The 25,926-nt window shown below is 45.0% G+C and overlaps 1 protein-coding gene across 1 annotated transcript in view; it reads right to left on the reverse strand.

Moving 5' to 3' along the window:
* Positions 1-25,672, reverse strand: part of LRGUK (leucine rich repeats and guanylate kinase domain containing) — a 106,608-nt gene extending 80,936 nt beyond the window's left edge. Inside the window, exons 1-6 of the mRNA XM_088468892.1 lie at positions 25,597-25,672; positions 22,164-22,485; positions 16,918-17,025; positions 13,584-13,665; positions 10,533-10,633; positions 3,138-3,219 (exon numbers count right to left, since the gene is read on the reverse strand). Coding sequence (XP_088325018.1) covers positions 3,138-3,219; positions 10,533-10,633; positions 13,584-13,665; positions 16,918-17,025; positions 22,164-22,349 — 559 coding nt within the window. The 5' untranslated portion in view covers positions 22,350-22,485; positions 25,597-25,672. The remainder of the gene's footprint in view (positions 1-3,137; positions 3,220-10,532; positions 10,634-13,583; positions 13,666-16,917; positions 17,026-22,163; positions 22,486-25,596) is intronic.
* Between the last annotated feature and the right edge of the window lie 254 nt (positions 25,673-25,926).

The following is a 25,926-nucleotide window of genomic DNA, read 5'->3' on the forward strand; positions in this document are numbered from 1 at the left end:
ATGGGTCAGTGAGACCCGTCTGTGCTGCTGTGTATTTCAATGACACAGATGCACGCACGGACCAGGAGATCCGTGCTACTTGCATCTGTGTCATTGACACAGAGCACTAACGGGTCCGTGAGACCCGTCTGTGCTGCTGTGGTAAATAAAAAAAAAAAAACCTGTGTAAAAAGAGAAAAAAATGGCGTCCTCCCCCCCAAAAAAAGAGCAACCAGCCCCGGGCATTAGTGACCCAGTGCTGGGTGTGCTTAAATACAGGGGACAAACGACATAGGGGTCCCCTGTACTTAAACACAACCAGCACCGGGCTAGTCAGAACCAGAGCTGGTTGCCAAAATACGGGGGACAAACGACGTAGGGGTCCCCCGTATTCTGCGCAACCAGCTCTGGGCTCTGATCCGGTCCTGGTTCTGGAAATACAGGGGAAAAAAATGAGTAGGGTTCCCCTGTATGTTCCAGAACCAGCACTGGACTTTTTCTAGCGGGGGGCTGATGCCACAGCCAGGGGAGCCCTTTCACCGGGCCCCCCAGCCGCAGCATCAGCCCTGACCGCTAGTCAGCCCAGGCCGGGGATCCCTGGAGAGCTGGGGACCCCCCCAATAAAGGGGTCACCCTCTCCAGGGCACCCCAGGCCCAGGCTGATAGCCCGGGGCTATCCCCGCCACCCCTGGTGGCGGTGGGTGGCGGGTTGATTGTGTGGTGTGGTGTAAATAAAGAATATCAAACATTGTCTTTACAAGTAGAACTGCAAGTCCCAGCAAGCCTGCCCCGCATGCTGGTACTTGGAGAACCACAAGTACCAGCATGCAGGGCATTAAGGGCCCACTAGTACCTGTAGTTCACCTGTAAAAAAATGTTTAAAAAAAACACAGGACACACACACCGTGACAGTATAAGTTTATTAAACATACATACACACACACACATGTACACATACTCACCTATGTAACCTGTAGCATCGGTCCACTTGTCCGGTAAAGTATCCATAGGGGACCTGTGAAAAAAAACATACTCACCATCTCCTATGCGAGGTTCTGTCCTCTTCGTTCCAAAGTAGGCATCCCCGGACTTGGCAAAAAAAAAAAACGAAAACGCGATCCACGAACTTAGTACCGTTCTATAGAACGGTACTTCCCGAATGAGAGCTTAGCGGCGGGGTATCACCATGGAAACCCCGCTGCTAAGCGTTCATTGGCTGAGAGAGGCCATCTCCCGTCTCTCTCAGCCAATGAACGGCTCCCTCCATTGTAGTCAATGCTGGGAGCCGCAAGGTTATTAAAGTTTACCCTGCGGTTCCCACCATTGACTACAATGGAGGGAGCCGTTCATTGGCTGAGAGACGGGAGATGACCTCTCTCAGCCAATGAACGCTTAGCAGCGGGGTTTCCATGGTGATACCCCGCCGCTAAGCTCTCATTCGGGAAGTACCGTTCTATAGAACGGTACTAAGTTCGTGGATCGCGTTTTCGTTTTTTTTTTTTGCCAAGTCCGGGGATGCCTACTTTGGAACGAAGAGGACAGAACCTCGCATAGGAGATGGTGAGTATGTTTTTTTTCACAGGTCCCCTATGGATACTTTACCGGACAAGTGGACCGATGCTACAGGTTACATAGGTGAGTATGTGTACATGTGTGTGTGTGTATGTATGTTTAATAAACTTATACTGTCACGGTGTGTGTGTCCTGTGTTTTTTTAAACATTTTTTTTACAGGTGAACTACAGGTACTAGTGGGCCCTTAATGCCCTGCATGCTGGTACTTGTGGTTCTCCAAGTACCAGCATGCGGGGCAGGCTAGCTGGGACTTGCAGTTCTACTTGTAAAGACAATGTTTGATATTCTTTATTTACACCACACCACACAATCAACCCGCCACCCACCGCCACCAGGGGTGGCGGGGATAGCCCCGGGCTATCAGCCTGGGCCTGGGGTGCCCTGGAGAGGGTGACCCCTTTATTGGGGGGGTCCCCAGCTCTCCAGGGATCCCCGGCCTGGGCTGACTAGCGGTCAGGGTTGATGCTGCGGCTGGGGGGCCCGGTGAAAGGGCTCCCCTGGCTGTGGCATCAGCCCCCCGCTAGAAAAAGTCCAGTGCTGGTTCTGGAACATACAGGGGAACCCTACTCATTTTTTGTCCCCTATATTTCCAGAACCAGGACCGGATCAGAGCCCAGAGCTGGTTGCGCAGAATACAGGGGACCCCTACGTCGTTTGTCCCCCGTATTTTGGCAACCAGCGCTGGTTCTGACTAGCCCGGTGCTGGTTGTGCTTAAGTACAGGGGACCCCTACGTCGTTTGTCCCCTGTATTTAAGCACACCCAGCACTGGGTTACTAATGCCCGGGGCTGGTTGCTCTTTTTTGGGGGGGTGCACGCCATTTTTTTCTTTTTTTACACAGGTTTTTTTTTTTTACCACAGCAGCACAGACGGGTCTCACGGACCTGTCATTGCTCTGTGCCAATCACACAGATGCATGTAGCACGGATCTCCCGGGTTCGTGCTACATGCAAATGGGCACCATAACGCTGATTGGCTTCCTGTCTGCCACTGCAGTGCCACTCCTAGATGGGCCACGTGTTTGTGCCGCCCCCTTGTGTCGCTTAGCATAGTCATCCAGCTTCCTCGGTACAACCTTTTGGCCTAAAAACAATATTGTGAGGTGTGAGGTGTTCAGAATAGAGTGGAAATGAGTGGAAATTAATGTTATTGGGGTTATTAATAGCGTAGGAACAAAAAAAGGCCCATTTATGTGATTTTAGCGAGTTTTTTTTATTTTTTAAGAAAAAATCCAGATCCAAAACACAAAACCCAGAACCCAAAACACGGAAGGGTGGTTTTGGCAAAACCAATCCAGATCCAAAACACGAAGAAAGATCCAGATCCAAAACCAAAACACAAAACACGAAAAGTGTCCGGTGCACACCCCTAATTTTAATGTTACACAGGATTTCAATTATCTCTTATTTCTAACCTTATGATGGAATTATTTCTGAGATCTGTGATAAAATTGTCATTGCAAATGGTACAAATTACATAAGTAGTTATATTTCACAAATTCACACAGGGACAAATAAGGTGGAAAAGTTAGTACTTTATAAAAAATAATTCCTAATTAAACAATGTTCCATTTGCAAAGGATACTATTTAAGAAAAGCTTTGTAAGAGACCTGTGTGCAGATAAATCCTTCATGCTGGTTATCTCATTAAATGACAAATCCACCACCTGGAGAAAACAGTTGAGAAAAGAGATGCATCAATTCAATTATTAATGTACTCTATAAATTAGATCATGTACTGTAAACAACATTTACCCAAATCAGCTTACAATCATATTGGTGGTTGAGCAATGGCTAAAATTGCATAGGAGAATAAATGTGGTCATTATTATTAGGCAGTACATAATACTGGGCTGCATAGCTGCAGGTATCAAAAGTAGAACAACTGAGCTCTTGAGTATTCTGCCCACAACAATTCCCCATTTACACTGGCCAAATAACCTGAGTTATTGCAGTGTCAACCCAGATCGCGGTTCAGTGTAAAAGGGTCCCTGAATAATAACCTGGGTCTAGTGACTCAGCAATCCAACCCAGGTAGCGAGCAGGATTGGACTCGGGAAGGACCCTGGTTACAGGGCAGGGTAAACTGGTTACTCGGGTCAAGTTTACGGCAAAAGAACAGCCAACTCACCGGGACTTGGAGATGACGTCGTGTGGAGCCGAAATGTGAACAGGGACTGTCCGGGGTTGGAAAAGTGTTCCAAATCCTGGGTCAGACCCGGGACTTTAGTGTAAAATGGGTGTAAAAGACCACAGAAAGGCTATCAGTAACATATCACAGATCTATAGAAGAGTACAACATTTGTTTCATTAAATGGTCTACATAGAGCAGGAGTGGGGAACCTTTTTTCTGCCGAGGGCCATTTGGATTTTTAGAAAATCATTCGGGGGCCATACAAAATTATTAACTTAAAAATTTGCCTCCTATATTTGGTTAAAACGTTATTAACTCACCCTTAATGCGATGGCTGGAACTGCTTCTCTTTGGTATGTTGCCAGGCAGAGTCTGGAGGGGCAGTCCCTATGGATGTGTGACAGGCAGATTGATAAGGCAGCCCTGGGGTCCTCTCAGTCCTAACCAGCCTGATGACAGCACTGACTGTACACACCCCCTGCTGTGCCACCACTGCCTGCTTGCCCGCGCTGTTAAGGTGAGACTCTGCACGCCCCTGCACTAACCAGCTCAATGGCAGCCATATGACAGCCCTGATTCCACCCACCCTTGTGCGCTGCCTGCCTGTCGCCGCTGATGGGGAGAGAGCCCTGCATGCCACTCATTGACAGCCCTGATCCCCTGACCCCCGCCCTGTGCTACCTGCTGCCACTGATAGGGAGAGATCCCCTGCACTAATCCGCCCGATGACAGCCTTGACACCCACCACCGCTGCACTACCTCCCGCCGCTGATAGCCAATGACAGCCCTGACACACACCCTCCCCCCGCTGCACTACCTCCCGCCGCTGATAGCGCAGCGGGAGGAAGGGGTGTGTCAGGGCTGTCATTGGCTACCAGCCGCCGCTGACAATCCTGACATCCCCTCTCCCTTCACTGCGCTACCTGCTGCCGCTGAAAGCAGCTACACTATGCTGATTCTGCTGCTGCCGCTGACAGCCGGCCGGATGATTTCACTTTGCGAGCCGTATACGGCCCGCGGGCCGGAGGTTCCCCACCCCTGACATAGACTAATGCTGTGTACACACGGAATGATGTGCTGTATGAACAATATCGTTCAACATTCTCAGTGGTTAAAATTAACGATATAATTTATACACACATGAACAATATCATGAACGATGAACGATATATTGAATATAAAAAAAAATTTGGGATGTCTTTTCGTTGATCGTTCATTCCTGTACACACTAAACGATATGAACGATAACGATATCGGAATGATGTACTGTATGAACAATATCATTCAATGATATCGTTCATCATTCCCGGTGGTTAAAATTAACGATATAATTTATACACACATGAACGATATCATGAACGATGAACGATATATTGAATATAAAAAAAAATTTGGGATGTCTTTTCGTTGATCGTTCATTCCTGTACACACTAAACGATATGAACGATAACGATATCGGAAAGATGTACTGTATGAACAATATCATTCAATGATATCGTTCATCATTCCCGGTGGTTAAAATTAACGATATCATTCATACACACGTGAACGATATCATGAATGATGAACTACACACACATATATATTATATATATATATATATATATATATACATATACACATACACACAGAGTCAGGTCCATAAATATTGGGACATTGACAGAATTTTCAGATTTTGGCCTCTATTCACCACCACAATGGTGTTGAAATGAAACAAACAAGATGTGCTTTAACTGCAGACTTTCAGATTTAATTTGAGGGTAATTACATCCAAATCGGGTGAACGGTGTAGGAATTACAACAGTTTCAATATGTGCCTCCCACTTTTTAAGGGGCCAAAAGTAATGGGACTATCAACTCAAAAGCTATTTCATGGACAGCTGTGGGCTATTCCCTCGTTATTTCATTATCAATTAAGCAGGTAAAAGGTCTGGAGTTGATTCTAGGTGTGACATTTGCATTTGGAATCAGTTGCTGTCAACTCTCAATATGAGATCCAAAGAGCTGTCACTATCAGTGAAGCAAGCCATCATTAGGCTGAAAAATCAAAACAAACCCATCAGAGAGATAGCAAAAACATTAGGTGTGGCCAAATCAACTGTTTGGAACATTCTTAAAAAGAAAGAACGCACCAGAGAGCTCAGCAACACCAAAAGACCCGGAAGACAACAGAAAACAACTATGGTGGATGACAGAAGAATTATTTCCCTGGTGAAGAAAAACCCCTTCACAACAGTTGGCCATATCAAGAACACTCTCCAGGAGGTAGATGTATATGTGTCAAAGTCAACAATCAAGAGAAAACTTCACAAGAGTGAATATAGAGGGTTCACCACAAGATGCAAACCATTGGTGAGCCACAAAAACAGGAAGACCAGATTAGAGTTTGCCAAACAACATCTAAAAAAGCCATTACAGTTCTGGAACAACATCCTATGGACAGATGAGACAAAGATCAACTTGAACCAGAATGATGGGAAGAGAAGAGAAGGAAAGGAACTGCTCATGATTCAAAACATACCACCTCATCAGTGAAGCATGGTGGTGGTAGTGTCATGGCGTGGGCATGTATGGCTGCCAATGGAACTGGTTCCCTTGTATTTATTGATGATGTGACTGCTGACAAAAGCAGCAGAATGAATTCTGAAGTGTTTCAGGCAATATTATATGCTCATATTCAGTCAAATGCTTCAGAACTCATTGGACGGTGCTTCACAAGGCAGATGGACAATGACCCGAAGCATACTCCAAAAGCAACCAAAGAGTATTTTAAGGTTAAAAAGTCGAATGTTATGCAATGGCCAAGTCAATCCCCTGACCTGAATCCGATTGAGCATGCATTTCACTTGATGAAGACAAAACTGAAGGGAAAATGCCCCAAGAACAAGCAGGAACTGAAGACATTTGCAGTAGAGGCCTGGCAGAGCATCACCAGGGATGAAACCCAGCGTCTGGTGATGTCTATGCGTTCCAGACTTCAGGCTGTAATTGCCTGCAAAGGATTTGCAACAAAGTATTAAAAAGTGAAAGTTAGATTTAGGATTGTTTAGTTTGTCCCATTACTTTTGGCCCCTTAAAAAGTGGGAGGCACATATAGAAACCATTGTAATTCCTACACTGTTCACCTGATTTGGATGTAATTACCCTCAAATTAAATCTGAAAGTCTGCAGTTAAATCACATCTTGTTTGTTTTATTTCAAAGCCATTGTGGTGGTGAATAGAGGCCAAAATATGAAAATTCTGTCAATGTCTCAATATTTATGGACCTGACTGTATTACCTTTGGGGTGAGCGTTTGGACGTAGGGCCCCCGGGGCTACTCTGGCTGGGCCTCTTCAGGGCATCACCACTTAATACACGTAGTCACTTTTCAGATCACCTTTTCTGTTTGTTTTTTATTCATTTAATTTTTTCACATATATTTTAACTCTTTTTCAACACTTCTTAATTAGCCTTACACATCTATACTTTACACTTCACTGTCACCCTTCTTCCTTTTTTCATGTGATGCCCTGGGGGGGTCCTGGTCTGGATGTTTTTTTAGTGTTAGGGACTGCTAGTAACAAGCCGTGACGTGGCCTAGCAGCTTCCCATGGATTTGCAAATGCATGCAACTAATATCTCTAAAATTTCTATCACCATATAGTCTTCATGTATTGTTGCGGGTGCAATTCAGTGTGCCGAGGAACAATAGGGGGTTAAACCCCCCCTTTTTTTTTTCTAGCACTCAAACTATGCCAGATAAATGCATGGCAGAACATTACAGATCCCTTTACTGATGGAAACAGGCACTCGGGGATATAGAGTTCTAAGTTAGTGTCACACATGCACTCATGGTGAAGGATGATTCATCTAACTACATCAACTACTCAGTACTCCATTGTGTGTGGTCTCTGCACCACTGAACTAAAAACTGTGTCTTGCCAGGAATGAGTGGTTTGTTTCTGCACAGACTATGATATCCTGCTGCTCTGTGTAGTCAGCATCGGATCTCATTGATAAAACTGTCACAGGTTGAATTTTGCAGTCATATAATCTACAGTTGCTGGTCTGTTTTGCATTTCACTTCATAAAGGATGCAGTTAGGAAGTTGATGGTCACTGTCGGCTTCTCGACTGTCATATCCCGTTGAGGGATGAAATGCCGGGCGTCTAGATGTAGACACCTGACATTTCCCCGACGCCAGGAGACAGGCGCCCGGCATCCCGATCGAAGGGATGCCAGGCGCCGCGAGCGGACAGCCGCGGGGGAAGAGGGTTAGGTTTAGGGCACCCGGGGGGGACTTAGGGTTAGGCTCCCCCCTGGGAGGGTTAGGGTTAGGCTAGGGGGAGGGAGGGTTAGGGTTAGGCACCCCCCCGGGGGACTTAGGTTTAGGCAGCGGGGAAGGGGGGGTTTAGGGTTAGGAACTTGGGGGGGAGGTTAGGGTTAGGCACCCCTAAGGAGGGTTAGGGGGTTAGGTTAGTAGATACTTCCCTTAGGACGATCGGGATTTCCAGCGCTGTCGGGCTTCTGCTGCCGGGAACTCTGCATCTGTCGGCCAGGCACATGCCGATTCCCTTCATCTACCCAGGTGTTTAAAAAGTTACAAGACTTAAATATAGAAAATAAACACACAAAAAAATTATTTTTTTTTTTTTGTAGAATGTATCAATGTACAATATCACACAGTAGATCATGTAAACAACTGTATTACCAGAGATAAACAAGGTTTTGCTATTCTACGTTATGTTTGTGTCCAGACAAGCCTAGGCACATCACTAATGTAAAGTCGAGTAAAACTCCAACGTTGGCGTTGGGACCTGACTCCAGTGGCGTAACTAGGGTATTTGGAGCCCAGGTCAAATTTGAAAAGGGAGGCGCCCCCCCCCCCCCCCCCAACAACCCGATATGTGCGTGTGCGGAAAAAAAATGGGCGTGGTCACTTAAAAATGGGGCGTGTCAACATGACACACCCCTTTATTTTCACGCTGAACATTCCTATCTATATGTACCTTAACCCCACTAGTACCCCTTATACAGTACCCCCAGTAGTGCCCATAGTAGTGCCCCTTATACAGTATCCCCAGTAGTGGTCCCCCTTATACAGCCCCCAATTAGTTCCCCTTACTCAGTGCCCCCAGTAGTGGTCCCCCCAAATGCAGTGCCCTATGTAGTGTTCCTCCCCATGCAGTGCCCCCAGTAGCAGTCCCCTTATGCAGTGCCCTTTATATAGTGCCCCCAGTAGTAGTCCCACCCCCGCATGCAGTGCCCTTTATATAGTGCTCCCAGCAGTAGTCCCCCCCATGCAGTTTTCCCAGTAGTGGTCCCCCTTATGCAGGCACCCAGTAGTGATCCCCCCCTATCTAGTGCCCCCTGTAGTGGTCCCCGCAATGCCCCTAGCAGTAAGCCCCTTATATAGTGCCCCCAGCAGTAGTCCCCCCAGTAGTGGTCCCCCTGATGCAGGCCCCCAGTAGTGACCCCCCCTATCCAGTGGTCCCTGTAGTGGTCCTTCCTGTTATTGCCCCCAGTTGTGGTCCCCCCAGTGCAGTGCCCCTAGTAGTAGACCCCTTTTATAATGCCCCCAGTAGTATTTCCCCCCCAAGTAGTGGTCCCCAGTTGAGGTTCCCCCTCCCGATTAAGTGCCCCCTGTAAAAGCCCCCCCAGTAGATGTCCTCCAAATGGTGCCCCCAGTAGTAGCCACCACCCCCGTTGTACCCCCACCCCCAGTAGAGGTCCCCCCAGTAGTAGCCACCCCCCTCCCCCGTTGTGCCCCCAGTAGTGCTGACAGGTTTTTTTAAAAAAATATATAAAAATCTACTTACCTGAATCCACGCTGCTGCTCCGGACCGCAACACCGCTCCCGCCGCCGCCCGCCAGTCCTCCTGGGATGGCGCGCTCAGCATAATGGGAGAGACGTCATGACGTCTGTCCCATTTCCCACTGCAGGAGCCGGACGGAAGTGCTGCAGCAGCAGTCAATGAGAGTCTATCTGACTCTCATTGGCTGCTGTTTAACACATGCATCGCCGCCAGCGCTGGCGGCGATGCGTGTGTTATGCACAGCCTGAGCCCGCCTCCTGGCGCTATTGGGCAAGCGCTCAGGGAGAGGGAACGGGCTCAAGTGTGCAGCACAGGACCGGCGCTGGAAGCCTAGCAAAGGTCCTGTGTAAATGTGTAGCGCTGACCGCACTCACTGCGGTCGGCACTACACTGGTGGCTAACTAGGGTGGGCCGGACCGTGGCCGGCGGCGCCCCCCCGCGCCGCCGGTCCCACGGCGCCCACGGCATGCACCCTGCTCGCCCTGCCCTAGTTACGCCACTGCCTGACTCTAATTGTTTGTGTACAGAAAACGGCCTAATGCCACCACAGCTGGTATGCTGGAATATGTAACAACATTATGTTCACAATCTCTGTTTCTATGTTAATGTTATTATAAAAATAAATTATATGTTCTTTCCCCTCACATAAGCAACACCTAATTTATAGCATATCCACTCCACAGTTTTACACAACCAATCACATTCATTTTCCACAATGCTTTGCTCTGCAATATGCTAATCTATCTTATAGTCATTACACATTTTTGCAAAAAAAGCATATAAATATGTTTCATGAAGGATAATTTATTCTGAAAACAAGAGGACACGCTCTGACAAGTTGAGGAGTAATGTAAAACAGATTGTTCATTTTTGTATGTTATATATAAAGAAGGGCCATTAATATATCTTATATAGGTAGGTTACAGGGCTGCCTGAGACTATGGAGGGACAGTCTCCACACACGTACTTTACAGACATCCAATTCTGCTCAGTCATAATCCATACCCTAAACCATAGATAACCACCATTATTTTTGTACTGCACTTACTATGAGGTTTTTAGGTGGAACAAAGTCAAAATATGTGCTCAGCTTGTTGTTTGATGCATTCAGCTCAGTCAAGTATGGCATATAACCGACACAGGACAAATCTACGGAGCAGAAAAGAAAATGAACATTAATATAAAGCCACAATTATATAACTCCTAACGCTGTCTGCATACAGAATTTACAGAAGAGTGGCTCTTTACGTGGTATGGGAGCACATTTTTTATATAATAGTGAAACATATTGGTAGTCCACGCGGAGCGATTAAAGCATGAAGGCACTTGTTGTCCAATGCCACCTTTCTGTGTACCCTAAACTGTCCTTGTCTTGATGCCTTTCAGGTTTATAAATATTTGCTGTTTCTATGTGTTCATGTTATTTTATGGCATGCATATTTATGTTAATTGTTTTATAAGTTAGACAAGTTATTCCTAAATGTTGCCAGGTGGCGTGTTTATTCAGAGAGAAGTTAAAGCAAAGTCATTGTGTGCTGGGGCCCTGGATTGGGCTCCTAGGCACCTGCTCCACTGGGAGCCAACAGTCACCAACTACCATGGGGGGAGGACAACAATCTGGCTACTGCCATTATTACATCCACCCAGGGCCAGATTATAGGAGGGGCGGACGGGGCAGTTGTCCAGGGGCCCCCACACCTTGTGGGCCCCCACACTGCCGCAGATATTGACCGGAAGCTGGCCACTAACCCTGGCCGGCTCCCGGCAGAATCACACAGAGAAACAGCACACTGAGAGTCAGCGTCAGGACACTGCTTGATGGACCTCTAGTGGCTGCCTCTAGAAGCCCCGCCCCCTTGTTGACATCCCATGTGTGTAGGGGGCGGGGCCTAATGTAGTGAAGTGCCCGCCCCCATAAGAAAGCAGATGGCTACTGCAGCTGCAACAGATAAGTGTGCAGACTCTCAGTCCCCTCTCTCTCCTGCTCTTTCCTTCTCTCGCTCTCCCCCTCTGTCCCTTCCTTCCTCTCTCTCCCTCCACCCCTTTACTCCCTCTCTGTCTCTCTCCTCCATCCCTCTCTCGCTCTTCCCTGTCCCTCTTCCCCCTCTCTCTCTTTTCCCTCTCTCTGTCTCTCTTCCTCCCTCACTCTCTTCCACCCCTCTCTCTGTCTATAGTGTGTGTGTGTGTGTGTGTGTGTGTGTGTGTGTGTGTGTGTGTGTGTGTGTGTGTGTGTGTGTGTGTGTGTATAATATAGCTATATTTTCTCTTATCTAAATAGAAAGCTTGTCCTTGCCACACTTCAGAAGGGATGGCTGACAGGTTTTCACATGTGGAAGGCAGAATCCATTTCCACACAATGCTAATTTAATTTATATATATCCGTCTATATCTTTCTCTAGCTGTAAATCTATCTATCTATCTAAAATTATCTCTATATATATATCTAGCCTATCTATATATTTATATTCCCCACTCCTGCATTTTTCCCTGGCAGTATATTAGATCATGGGCGCTATGCTGCTGTGAGTCAGTTCCCAGCAGTGTCACGGACATGATGTAGTATGCTGTGACTTCGTCAGTCAGTGGAGAGTCCAGAGAAGGTAAGGCTGGGTACACATTAAATGATGTGTACCCAGCGCAATGTCTCGTGCGGCGGGTCCTGGCATTGCCAAGTGCATACACACTTGCCCATGTCGGCAGCGACGGTGTAACAGCAAGGGCATGCTGCATTTGGCAGCATGGCCCCACTGATGATATTGCTCGTTGGACCTTGCAGATCCGATTGGCGACATCAGCGACATAGTGGGTAGACACTTGATGATGTGGACGATATGTTGTCCAATCCGCTGGATCGGACGTCATATCGTCTAGCATGTACCCGGCTTAAGGGGAATAGTAGTCACTGCGTGGGGCAATTTTATTGATGGGCCCCCCGCAACTCAGTTGCCCCGGGGCCCCCACAAGCCTTAATCCGGCCCTGCATCCACCACTAGCTCCAACACCCTGGGAATAATTAAGGGGATATAATCTATGTTTCCAACTGCATTGGTGTGTTCATGGATTGGTGATTAGGAGCTGCACTTCCATCACTTGTGTAAGCGGTGCCTGCAAAGAAGCACATCTGTCTGATGATTATATATTCACATCTGTACTGTCATCTGTGGAATAAACTGCGCTTTGATAACAACAACCTGCCTAGGTGATTTATAAGAGCTCACTAGGATGTGTGGTCCTCACACATACCAAAAATAGTCTTCTTACACAGAAGATACCAGCGAGTAAAGGTAACAGGCTGCGGCTTTGAGACATCAGCTAGTGGACTGCACAATGTTTCAAAGTAGCAGTCTTTTAGTAGGCAAAATAAGGGTTGATATTGCCTATTAAATGACTACTACTTTAAAACATTGGGCAGTCTCACACAGGACTAGCTGATGTCTCAAAGCCGCAGCCTATTACATTTACCCCCATGTGTGTAGAGAAGGACAGGCTGTAATAACATTTCTGTGACTTTTATGGGGAGTTACAAGGAGTGATGAAGGATCGATGGTGAGTAATCAGGATGTGTCAGTCAGAACAGATTATTAGAATGATGATAATACAGAATACTAGTTCCCATCAATACATAATAATAAAATATTGTAACAACAGGTCACATTGCTGCTTATACGTACAGCAAATTGTGATTACTCTAAAAAAATTAGGACATCGGATCTTAGTTTTTTTGTTGTTAGACTTATATCTATGTACTATCATAACCCTACAGTATGTCTGTATTTGTTGGTAAGATATTTCCCACATATATTTATGTTCTACTGTAACTCTGGATGTTTATTTGTAATACTGATAATTGTTATCTTATTTTTTAGCCCCCACCTTCTCCCCTATATCTTTTTTTGTACTTGAAAATTTCAATAAACATTATTAATGTTAAAAAAAAAAAAAAATAGGATGATTTGGAGGTTTGTTGGGTGTAAGGGTAAAACGTGGACCAAGTAGACAATAAAATGGCAGGTACAGTATTTTATTTGGTTTCCACTGTGCAAAATGTGGACCTCAATCAACAAGTGATGATCAGATCATCATCATAGATTATACATACCAGAGATTTCATTATGGGACACATCCAACTTTTGTAGGTGAACATAGTTACAAAGAATCTGAATATCAAGCAATTTATGAGCCTGAAATGACAAATACAGTAATTTATTGGGAAGAAACTACTACATAAAAATATGCTCCATCACATCAATAATTTAGTAACTATATTATATGATAGCAGCAATCTACTGCCAATGAGCTGATGAAAAACACTGGTGTGCTGGATTATCAAGAGGTAAGAATATGATGTGCTACTAGCAGTGATAATCTACAGAGAGTTATACAATTATACCCCCTGCTTATGCTGTTGAGTGGACGTTATAGATTGAATTAAAGTTTTCAAATTACAATAAAATATTAATCACAAGAATGGAATTATATGAAATTGTATAAGGAAGAAAAATGTTAAGTGCAAGAACTTGTAAATGTCCAAGGCCCCTATCTGTGCAGAGTTTGTATGTTCTCCAGTGTCTGTATTTTCTCCCAGTGTCCAAAAACGGACTGGTAGGGTAATTGACTTAAAAAAAATGGGACTACAAATAGAAATAAACCCAATCTTTGGCTAAGGAACCATACCACTATTTGAATCTATAATAATCTTGTTGATAGAAACACATCTCCTTATTTGTCTATATAAATGATCAGGCTGTATTTTGAAGACTCTAAGCTAACGCTTTTTACAGTATGGAGCATTTATGCGAGGTATAAGAATTCTTCACTAGGCCCCTAGGATGGAGAAACATCCCCTAGTGCAGGTATCTAAGGTCTTGGAAACAATTTAGAATAAAGGATTCTTCTCTCTTTCCAGAATAACAATCACAGCTGGAGCATATTACAAGTCCCAAGATCCCTTATGTATTTTTCTACTGAACACAAATTGTCACCAGAGAACACGGTCTTTGAACATACTACAAATATGGGATGATTGTGGCACAATATTGTAGTTGTAGTTTTCTTTATAAATACATTTAACCACAAACCAGCAGCTACTTCATGTTACTTATTTTTTCAGTGCACTTTTGATTCTTTTAGTATATAGAGGCTTTGTAGTCTGGTCAACATGCGTCACTGCCTGCAGCATTAGAGAGGAAGCTTGCATTGCACTGCTATTGTGCCCATGTGTATCCCTGTCCTCTTTGTTCTACTCATGTCAGTGCTACCAGCTGGTAAGAGAAACCAGAGTCCCAACACTGACTATGGCCCAATACTGCCAGCATTTTAGTCACAGTCAAACAAACCCTGAGAAGATTTTTACATTGCTAATTAAGGGGCTGATTTAAAGTCATTTGTCAAATGGGCATAAGTGATGTTTAAAAAGGCACATACAGAAATAGCATACTTCCAGCCATATACAGAACAATAGCCATCTGAAGATGTGTCTGGCTCTGCATTGGCAACACACGCCCCTGGTTTACATCCAGTCTTCAGAGTATGAGTCACTAGCAGGTGAAAAGACAAGCCTAATAGGCATACAGTATATGTAGGCTTGCTATATCATCCCTTTCATTCAGGACACACATGAATTACACAGATTCTATGGCTGGCTGACTTGAAGTCCCCATTTTAATCAGCTACAGAACCTGTGTAATTCAGGTGTCCAGAATTAAAGGGATGATATAGCAAGCCTACATATATGTGTTTCTACAAATCTGCATAATCCACACTTGCCTAAACGTGTATTCACTGTACTGTTCTGTAATCACTGTACTGGGCCTACGACACCCCTTCCCTCCCTCATTCTATCTCTCCAAGGGTAAGGAGTTGCAATGGGCCAGATATGCAGAGGGCTACAATCATACATATACGTGCACTGACTTTATCAGCATGCGTAGTGTGATTTCTTGCAAGTTACACATTACGATGTAGTACAACTCTGCATCATTGATGTGCAGAAATCAGTGTTTTCACTGTAATAAATATATTATAAACAATGGAAAAACTCATTCTGTATAATTGTATGATTATCTTGTTTTTACTTTAAACAGGTGAGAGGATAAGGGTATAAGGGAAGCGGATCCTAGGTTAGAAGTCAGGGCAATAGGGAACAGGATCCCTTGGAAAGAGGATCCCTGGTGTTTAACCCTGACCCTGCTCATCAATATATAGATTTTTGTAATAAAATCATTTTACTTTTCATATACTATTCCCCATATATCCAATGTCTGGAAAGGAGGACATTTTGTATTAATAAGCTTGATAAGTGCCTGACTCCCCTTTTAGGGGACATTCTGCACTCTTCCTTGTACTTTTTCAAAGGTAAACAACCCCATGCTATCTTACACTTACATGAAACTTGATAAAGTTCCAGTGGAGAATGTGAACGAATCCTGAAAGGGGGGGAGGGGGTTTGGGGGCCCACTGGTTATCAGATCACACACTTTTTGAGTCTAACCAAAACCTTCAACAAAGTCTGTAATTTGGGGTGAAAGAAACAATATCTACATATAAATAATGCCCCCCATTACTGTCACTTTTGTGGATAGTAGAAGACACTTTTAATTTCTATGACCTGAAAACGTTGTGTTCTATATGGTTACATGATTCCTCAGACATCTGGTGCAAGTATTCAAGTTTCATTACAAGTTTTGTATACTTAAATCGCCTTCTGGCTGTTTTATATTTCATATCATAGTAATCCATTACGAAGTAGCTGATGCCTAGGTGTTGCACCTCTTCTCAATAAACAAAAAGTATGCAAAAATACGGTTTTCCCTTTAAAATGTGTAATGATAGGTGGTAGCGCACAATTATTTAGCCAGAGAGGATCATAGAAACTCATCCATGTTTAGGGTTTTGAGCATAGATTAATATATGAGATATAAATATGATATATGCCATGTTTCTCTTACTAAAACGTCTATTCCAGTAGTTCTCAAACTCGGTCCTCAGGACCCCACACAGTTCACATTTCCAGGTCACCCAGCAGGTGCACAGGTGTATTCATTACTCACTGACACATTTTAGACCCACAGGTGAAGCTAATTATTTCACCAATGAGTCTGTGAGGAGACCTGGAAAACATGACCTATTTGGGGTCCTTAGGACCGAGTTTGAGAACCTGTGCTCTATTCACTTCCAGTAACAGAGCCAGTGGAGAGCTACATTGTCCCAGTAACAGATCCAAGATGACCCTGTCCCAGTAACAAAGCTACATTGCCACCTACACTTATATTATTAAAGCAACAAAACAAATTCTAAAGCAAACATGAAAACTAAAAAGTTCTTCTCAGTTACTTAGTTAATACAATTACAATGCACTTCCTGAAAATGTCCAAATGATTATTGTAGGAAAAAGATAAAACAGGACCTACGTATATACACTTGTTTATACTTACAGATAAGTTTAGATTCAAATACACTTGTTGAGTTCCAAGAGCTGAACGACCCAACAAAGAGAGTCCATCAGAGACCATTTCCTCCAGCAGCAATCCATCAAATGTTTCCTTTACATAAGTGGAGATAATGACATGGAATGATGTGAATGCATTTTAATTGCAATGCAATGATATTTAAAGCATACATGATAGTGTGTACCCAGCTTTACACTACGTGATCCATTGCACAATATATCGTTCTGAAGCAGATCAGAACGATGTATTGTGCGGATCGTATAGTGTGTACACCCAATTGCAGATTGCCAGCATGTTAAAAATTATTACATGTGAAATGTAGACATTCTGCAGAACTGTGACGTTAGTGCTAGGGTGCGGGAGTGGAGGGTTAGAGTTAGGCTGCGGGAGTGGAGGGTTAGAGTTAGGCTGCGGGAGTGGAGGGTTAGGCTATGGGAGTAGAGGGATAGGGTTAGGCTGTGGGAGTAGAGGGTTAGAGTTAGGGAGTGGAGGGTTAGAGTTAGGCTGTGGGAGTGGAGGGTTAGAGAGGCTGTGGGAGTGGAAGGTTAGAGTTAGGCTGTGGGAGTGGAAGGTTAGAGTTAGGCTGTGGGAGTGGAGGGTTAGAGTTAGGCTGCGGGAGTGGAGGGTTAGAGTTAGGCTGCGGGAGTGGAGGGTTAGTGTTAGGCTGTGGAAGTGGAGGGTTAAAGTTAGGCTGCGGTAGTAGAAGGATAGGGTTAGGTGCAGGAGTAGAGGGATAGGGTTAGGTGCAGGAGTAGAGGGTTACGGTTAGGCTGCAGGAGTAGAGGGTTAGAGTTAAGCTGCAGGAGTAGAGGGATAGAGTTAGGTGGCAGGAGTAGAGGGTTAGTCTGTGGGAGTAGAGGGATAGGGTTAGGTGCAGGAGTAGAGGGATAGGGTTAGGTGCGGGAGTAGAGTGTTACGGTTAGGTGGTGGGAGTAGAGGGTTAGTCTGTGGGAGTAGAGGGTTACGGTTAGGCTGCAGGAGTAGAGAGATAGAGTAGGTGGCGGGAGTAGAGGGTTAGGCTGTGGGAGTAGAGGGATAGGGTTAGGCTGTGGGAGTAGAGGGATAGGGTTAGGCAGCGGGAGCAGAGGGTTAGGCTGTGGGAGTGGAGGGATAGGGTTAGGCTGTGGGAGTAGAAGGATAGGGTTAGGTGCAGGAGTAGAGGAATAGAGTTAGGCAGCCGGAGTAGAGGGTTAGAGGTAGGTGGTGGGAGTAGGGGGTTAGAGTTAGGTGGCGGGAGTAGGGGGTTAGGCTGTGGGAGTGGAGGGATAGGGTTAGGCTGCGGGAGTAGAGGGATAGGGTTAGGCTGCAGGAGTAGAGGGATAGGGTTAGGTGCAGGAGTAGAGGGATAGGGTTAGGCTGCAGGAGTAGAGGGTTAGAGTTAAACTGCAGGAGTAGAGGGATAGAGTTAGGTGGCAGGAGTAGAGGGTTAGTCTGTGGGAGTAGAGGGATAGGGTTAGGTGCAGGAGTAGAGGGTTACGGTTAGATGGCGGGAGTAGAGGGTTAGTCTGTGGGAGTAGAGGGATAGGGTTAGGCTGTGGGAGTAGAGGGATAGGGTTAGGCAGCAGGAGCAGAGGGTTAGAGTTAGGTGGTGGGAGTAGAGGGTTAGGCTGTGGGAGTAGAGGGATAGGGTTAGGCTGTGGGAGTAGAAGGATAGGGTTAGGTGCAGGAGTAGAGGAATAGAGTTAGGCAGCGGGAGTAGAGGGTTAGAGGTAGGTGGTGGGAGTAGGGGGTTAGAGTTAGGTGGCGGGAGTAGTGGGTTAGGCTGTGGGAGTGGAGGGATAGGGTTAGGCTGTGGGAGTAGAGGGATAGGGTTAGGTGCAGGAGTAGAGGAATAGAGTTATGCTGCGGGAGTAGAGGGTTAGAGTTAGGCAGCAGGAGTAGAGGGATAGAGTTAGGTGGCGGGAGTAGAGGGTTAGGCTGTGGGAGTAGAGGGAGAGGGTTAGGCTGCAGGAGTAGAGGGATCGGGTTAGGCTGCAGGAGTAGAGGGATAGGGCTAGGCTGTGTGAGTAGAGGGATAGGGTTAGGCTGCAGGAGTAGAGGGATAGGGTTAGGCTGCAGGAGTAGAGGGATAGGGTTAGGCTGCAGGAGTAGAGGGTTAGAGTTAGGTGGCTGGAGTGGAGTGTTAGGCTGCGGGAGTGGAGGGATTGGCTGTGGAAGGGAAATCTTAGGCACTATGGGGAGTGTTAGGAGTTAAGCATGTCAACATTATGACCATGTCGACATTCTCATATCGACATTATGAATGTCGTCAAAATAAACCCAACCCCTCTCCAACTAATGCTCTATTTCTCTCCAACCATTTGCCTCCAAACAATCTGAGTGACTTTTGTACAACTGTCTATATCAATTTCTCTCCTTTCACTCCATTCTCAAGACTTTGTAATCATTCCGCCTCCCCTCAAATATCACACACCACCAATAATACCAAATCTTCCTCAGTCTTTCAAGCCCACACTCCCTCTGCTTTATTTGTCATATCCAATCTCTATCCCAATCCTGTCACCTACACTGTAGAATTATTCCTAGAACACGCCCTTTTCTAACCCAAAATGCTACCAAAACCCTTATCCACTCTCTCATCATCTCCTGCCTTGACTATTGCAATTTCCTGTTATCGGTCATTCCCCTCACCCATCTGTCCCTGCATCACTCTCTCTTAAATACTGCAGTAAGAATAATCTTTATCTCTCATCACTCCTCATTTGCTGCATAACTCTGCATAATTACCTTTTCAGGTGTTTTTTTACACTTTTGTATAATTTTGTTCGTTTTCATGTATATACCTGTGCATTGGAAGTGAAAATTTTGACCAGGACACGCAGGTAGCGATCAGGAAATTTGGGAATTTGAAAGTAGAAACACTGGTTCCAATGCTAGCTAAAGTTCAAAGTGTCCAAAGCAGAGCTTATCATTTACCTTTCTCCCAGAGCCACTACCTCCCATCAAACGTTCCTCATTACCAATAACAGCACAATTTCCTCAATCTTCTAAGCCCACTACCTCGGTTTCCCCATAGACTCCCCCATCTGCTTTATTTCTCATACTCTGTCGAAATAGTCACTAGATTTAATGTGGCAAATAATTTAATGGCAAACTCATTAGATCTACCTCTGACCTGCACCTCACCTCTGGTAACCACCTCTACCATCCCCCTTTAAGATTCCTCCCATGCTGCTAGCCAATTATGCATTTCCCTACTGTACACATTCAGACCCTCCTACAGCCTTCAAATCCGTAAACACTATCTGAAAACCAATTTATTTATCAGTGACTTCCCACACCAATGAACTATCCCAAATGTCAGATTCTCCCCTCTGAATTTCACTTCATCTTGTTTCAGCTGTGTCGCCTTCCAATTAGGATGTAAGATCTCTAAAGAGCAGGGCCCTCCCTACCCTATGTTTTCATGCCTGCGTTAATTTGGAATACCTTGTTTGTCACTCTTTTTGTGTACAGTATGTCCTGTTTCCCCCCATAAATGGCAGACTAGATGGGACAAGAAGTTCTTATCTGCCGTCAAATTCTCTGTTTCCATGCTATGATAATAATTCTATGAGCAAGGGCGTTTCAAGAGAGGAGGGGAACCATGTGCAGGCTCTCCGTCACGGGCCCCCTCCTCAGTACGGCGGCAGGCAGCGCACTGAGTGTGCACTAGAGTGTGCCCAGAGTCTATAGCGCATGAGTAGGTCACCGGGAAAATGGCCGCATAGGCCATTTTCCCTGTACTGTGCATGCGCAAAACTATCCTGTACTGTGCATGCGCTAAACAGGAAAATGGGCACGGCGGCCATTTTCCAAGATTTTTTACAGCTCTGACACAGGCGCCAACGTGGGACTCCGGGAAGGTATAATATGGGTCGAGGTGTGCGGTGCAGGCCCTCCCTGGACCCAGGGGCCCATGTGCACCGCACACCCTGCACCCATTATAAATATGCCCCTGTCTATGAGAATAATAATAATCATAATACCTCTATTCATACAACCAGAGTCTGAATATCATTAAAGCATACCTTCCAACCATGGGAAAGTGCTGATTTGAGAGGACAATCCTGTCACTGTTACTTTTATATCCATTTGCGGGAGTTATTAACTATACAGCACCCAGCGGAGGCAGGTGCCTGAGTGCCTCCACTCCCTGTGGCAATAAAATGGTGTGTTTGTACTAATGTTGGGAAGTATGATAAAAGAGGTACACCCCATTTGTAAGGAACTACTGTACACGCAATTACTACTACTACTGGCTAAATATATTCAGATGTGTAGAATTGAAAACTTTTTTTTATACTTTAGTGCACATGGGTTAGTTCTAGAACATTAATGATTTTAATGTCTAAGGTGCCTACACACTTAGTGATCACGATGCCGATACGCGTCCCCACAGGTCGTACATCGTATCTTCAGATCTGCAGTGCTGCAGGGAAGATCTGAGCATCTCAGTCAGGATGCACTGGAATAGTTAGGAGGCCCGATAGATCGTTTGTCACATTGGACAGTTTCTAACATCAAATCGTGCCCACGACTGCCGGGGAGCTGCTGGGGAGAGTTCAAGGGGAAATCGGACACAATGTCGGATCGTGAGCACATCGCCAAGAGTGTAGGCATCTTAATATTTTTACACAAAGTTCTAAATAAAACATGTACCGTAACCCAAGTGAAATATATGCAAAGCAGTTTCAATAACTTATAATTTGTAATACATACAATAAACGTTTCTCATATCATACGAGAAATAATGTACTTAGAATACTCCAAACACTTCAAATGATAAAGGACAGATATAGTAGTAATAGTGCAAATAGGCATTTAAAATAAAAAAATATATAAAACAAGACATGCATACCTGGGTTTCTGCAGGACATGCATTTAAGAAAACACCGTAGTCTTCACATTACCATCAGGGGCCCTATACACTATACTATACACAAATATTCAGTAACAGTTATTACATGTCTATTTATTCCACTTCTATAAATGGTTAGAGTCTTGGTTGTTTTTGCATAATGATTGCAGTATAAAGCGCTATATATATATATATATATATATATATATATATATATATATATATATATATATATATATACTTAAATTGTACTCACTCAGCCAGATATTTTCATTACATACCATCTCTAAATTTCTATCTAGAGCAAAACTAAGACATTACTATAGTGGAAATAATGTTTGGGTGGTAGTGACCAGGTCACACAGACATCATCGGTGCAGCCGTCTCTTACCTCCATCTTCTCCTCCGCCTCTTCCTCCTCGCTGTCACTTTCAGACTCCCTGGGGTCTCTCCAGTTGTCAGGGCTGGGAGTCCCCCACCTGCCTCCATTGCGCACTCTCTCCGCCATCTCCGTATTCTGGGCATTTAGCAGCGAGAAATCCTCCCGTACCAGGGGGCTAAGCACCGCTACAGCCATCCCCAGCACTTACTGAGCTCTGTTGCTAGGAGACCAGACGCCCTGGCAGCAGCCACGATGTTGTTTACAAATCAGTTTCCAGGTAACCACCAGGTGGGCGTGTCTACAACACATTGCCTGCCGGGAATTGTAGTTTCTGAGTAAATGACAGAAGGTAAAACGCTTAGGAGCAGCACCTGCAGGCTCCAGCAGCAGCGGGGGCCAATGGGACATGTGCGCTCCCCACTTTTGTTTTGTTATTTAATGAATACAGTTTATTGGAGGAATCATCTGCATGCAACATAGGAGACTACTCATACAACATGTCACATAGAGCAAAACTTCTCAAATTCAGTCCCCAGGACACAATTACAGTGCATGTTTTCCAGGTCTCCTCATAGAATCGCAAGTGAAATAATTAGAACCACCTGTGTATCATTTAAAATGTATCAGTAATGAATAGACTTGTGCTCCAGCAAGGAGACCATGAAAACATTCAGTGGGGCCAGCGTATTTATAATGGGTGCAAAGTCCACACCGCACACCCTGCTGCACCCATATTTTTAAAACTTATATCTTATCATGGCTGCACAAATCATCTGGAAATTGCCTGGGGTGGCCATTTTCACGTCGTTTTGCGCATGTACAGTATGGAAATCGCTGGGAAAATGGCGTGGTGACTAGTGCCCAGAGCCTACCGTTGCAGCACTGCGCTGCTGGACGCTGGCGAGAGAGGAGGGGGCCCCAGATGGAGACTGCACATGGGCCCCCCTCCTCTCTTAATACGCCCCTGAGTGGGGGCAATTCAATTGTTCAGCCAGCGGCTATTTTTTTTAAGGCACCCGATGGAGCAATTATACAAAGTAGGGATGTGCAGGCTCGGATAGGTTCGAGTTTGCACGTGGAGTTCGGATTTTTCCCTCCAAAAAAACGGAACTCACAACGAGGCAAAACGTCATCTTACATGGACGAACATCATCATTCCTGGTCTTTTGTCCAGGAATGATGATGTTCGTCCATGTAAGATGACGTTTTGCCTCGTTCTGAGTTCCGTTTTTTTGGAGGGAAAAATCCGAACTCCACGTGCAAACTCGAACCTATCCGAGCCTGCACATCCCTAATACAAAGGCCTTTTATGCTGGATAAATCAATAGTTTTTTTCTCATTCCTATGTTTTTGGGTTTTTTTTCAATCTGAGCTGAAGGTCCCTGAGTGCTGGTGAGTTGTATGAGTACGGCAATCTTCTTGTGTTCAGATGACAGTAACAAAAAACCTGGTTTGTCTGTGGCTGCACGGTGCAGGAGATCTGCATTATTGTCAAGAACAGTGTTTCTCAAACTCATTCCTCAGGGAGCACTAACAGTGCATGTTTTCCAGATCTCCTCACAGAATCACAATTTAAAATGTGTCAGCCAGTAATGAATACACCAGTGCACCAACTAGGAAAAAATGGAAACCATGCACTGTTAGTGCTCCCTGAGGAATGAGTTTGGGAAACACTGGTCCAGAATAGTTGATTAACTAGGGATGGCCACTAACCATCAATGGCCAACAACCATTGATGGTTAACCACTGATGGCTTTGCCATCGATGGTGAGATGCAATGGCTCACATACATCAAGGTAGCAAATGATCAGCCTCACTATCCCTCTCCAGTGCCTCCGGACAGCAGGTTCAAGATCGCGCTGGCTCCAATGTAGCTCAATGTGGCCGAGATAATTCCTGGTCTTTGGCTAGCTGGAACCCAGCATGTGACGTCACCACGTGTTGTGTTCTCCAAACGTCGCCTATAACCTGAACTATTGGGGAACCATTTGGGAACCTCTGATCTAGGCACATGAAACATCTCTGAGAGAAATGTCCACGCAGCTGCAGTGAGTGACCCATTATCATACCTTAGAGCAGAGGTTCCCAAACACGGTCCTCAAGGCTCCCCAACAGTTCAGCTTTTAGAGATATCCATGGTTGAGTACAGGTGACTTAATTAGTACTTCAGTCAATTTGATTTAACCACTCAACCACAGATATCTCTAAAACCTGAACTGCTGGGGAGCCTTGGGGACCGCGTTTGGGAACATCTGCCTTAGAGGGAATAGAGACATACATACAGGGAAGGAGATGACAAGCAGCAAAGATCTTAGGGTGCCCACACACATACCGATGTCCTCATGATACGATTTTATGGCCAATTTCCTCATGAACTTTCACGGGAGCTCCCTTGCCGTCGTGATCACGATTTGGAGTTAAAAATGTCCAATCTGACTAAAGATTTATCTTGCAGCCAATGCATTGTATCCCAGATTGGCTAATCTGCCCTACAGCACGGTAGATCAGAAGATGCGATGTACGATGAGCGGGGACGCGCATCGGCATCGTGCACGTGAGTATAAACTCACGATTTGTACTTTTTTTTACCCAATTCGTCGTCACAATTCGTCAAAATCGGCCAAATCGTGTAAAATGTCGCTATGTGTGTTGGCACCTTTAGGCTAACAGTAACCAAGCTGACTAAAGATAACTATGAACTATGGACATTTAAGCTGAAATGCTGTTGTCTAGAGATGATTTGTCAAATTCCAACATAACGTGCATTATTTAGAATGGAAGAAAAGTATTAGCCACAGCCAAAGCAGAAGAGCACTTGTATCGCCTTATCACACACAGGTACATGACTGTATTTGTGTGGCACAGATGACTAGGACACAAACACCCAGATGGCATTAAAGAACTGCAAAAGAGAGACCTAACAAAGATTCTCACACTATCAACATGAGGTGTGAATTGCTGTATAAAATCAAAAGCCAAAAAGAAAAAAGAAAAGGACTATTTACTGGGGCACTCTTGATCATGCATTCTTACATGATCAAGAGTGCCCCAGCAAATAGTCCTTTTCTTTTTTCTTTTTGGTTGTTCATTGAATATACTGTATTGGACTTTGGTAGCACCACCAACAATGCTAGATGCTGTAATTAACACTGTGATAGTAGATGATTGGTTTCAAAGATTCTACTAAAATTCTATTATGGTTCTGTGTAGGATCATCTTCTTTTTTGTATAAAATCAAAAGCCACAAGAATAACAATGCCAAAACAAAGTGAGAGCAGATCATTGAGATCACTGGGTTTCATACACAACGACCACCGGATCTCATTCACAGCGACATGTGTTACCCAAGTGCACACACACCAAGAGATAACAGATTATATATATATATATATATATATATATATATAGTGACTTTCACTGAAAACTATGCACAGTCACCTACCTGATTCAAGGCTAAGATGAAGTTACAGGATTATGTAACAATGGAGATCCACTTGTATTTCGTAGCAACAATGGAGGTAAATCACAGGACACAAAGTAGAACAGTTTCTAAAGGTGGGTACACACCTGACCAATATATATGCAGATCGAGTGGGCTAATCCTGGCAAGTGTGGCCACACCCCCTTCAGGGAAAAGAAACACATTTGTGTCACTGGGGAGGGGGGTGCTCCTCAGGCCGCTGCACAGCCAATTGGGGGTGCGATCAGCGTAATCGCTCCCCCCTTTGGCATAGGAGACTGCTCGGGCTGCTGCTTTAGCAGCCTCGGACAG

This window comes from Taudactylus pleione, unplaced genomic scaffold (genome assembly GCF_031769625.1).
Source record: "Taudactylus pleione unplaced genomic scaffold, aTauple2 ptg000086l, whole genome shotgun sequence".
NCBI lineage: Eukaryota > Metazoa > Chordata > Amphibia > Anura > Myobatrachidae > Taudactylus > Taudactylus pleione.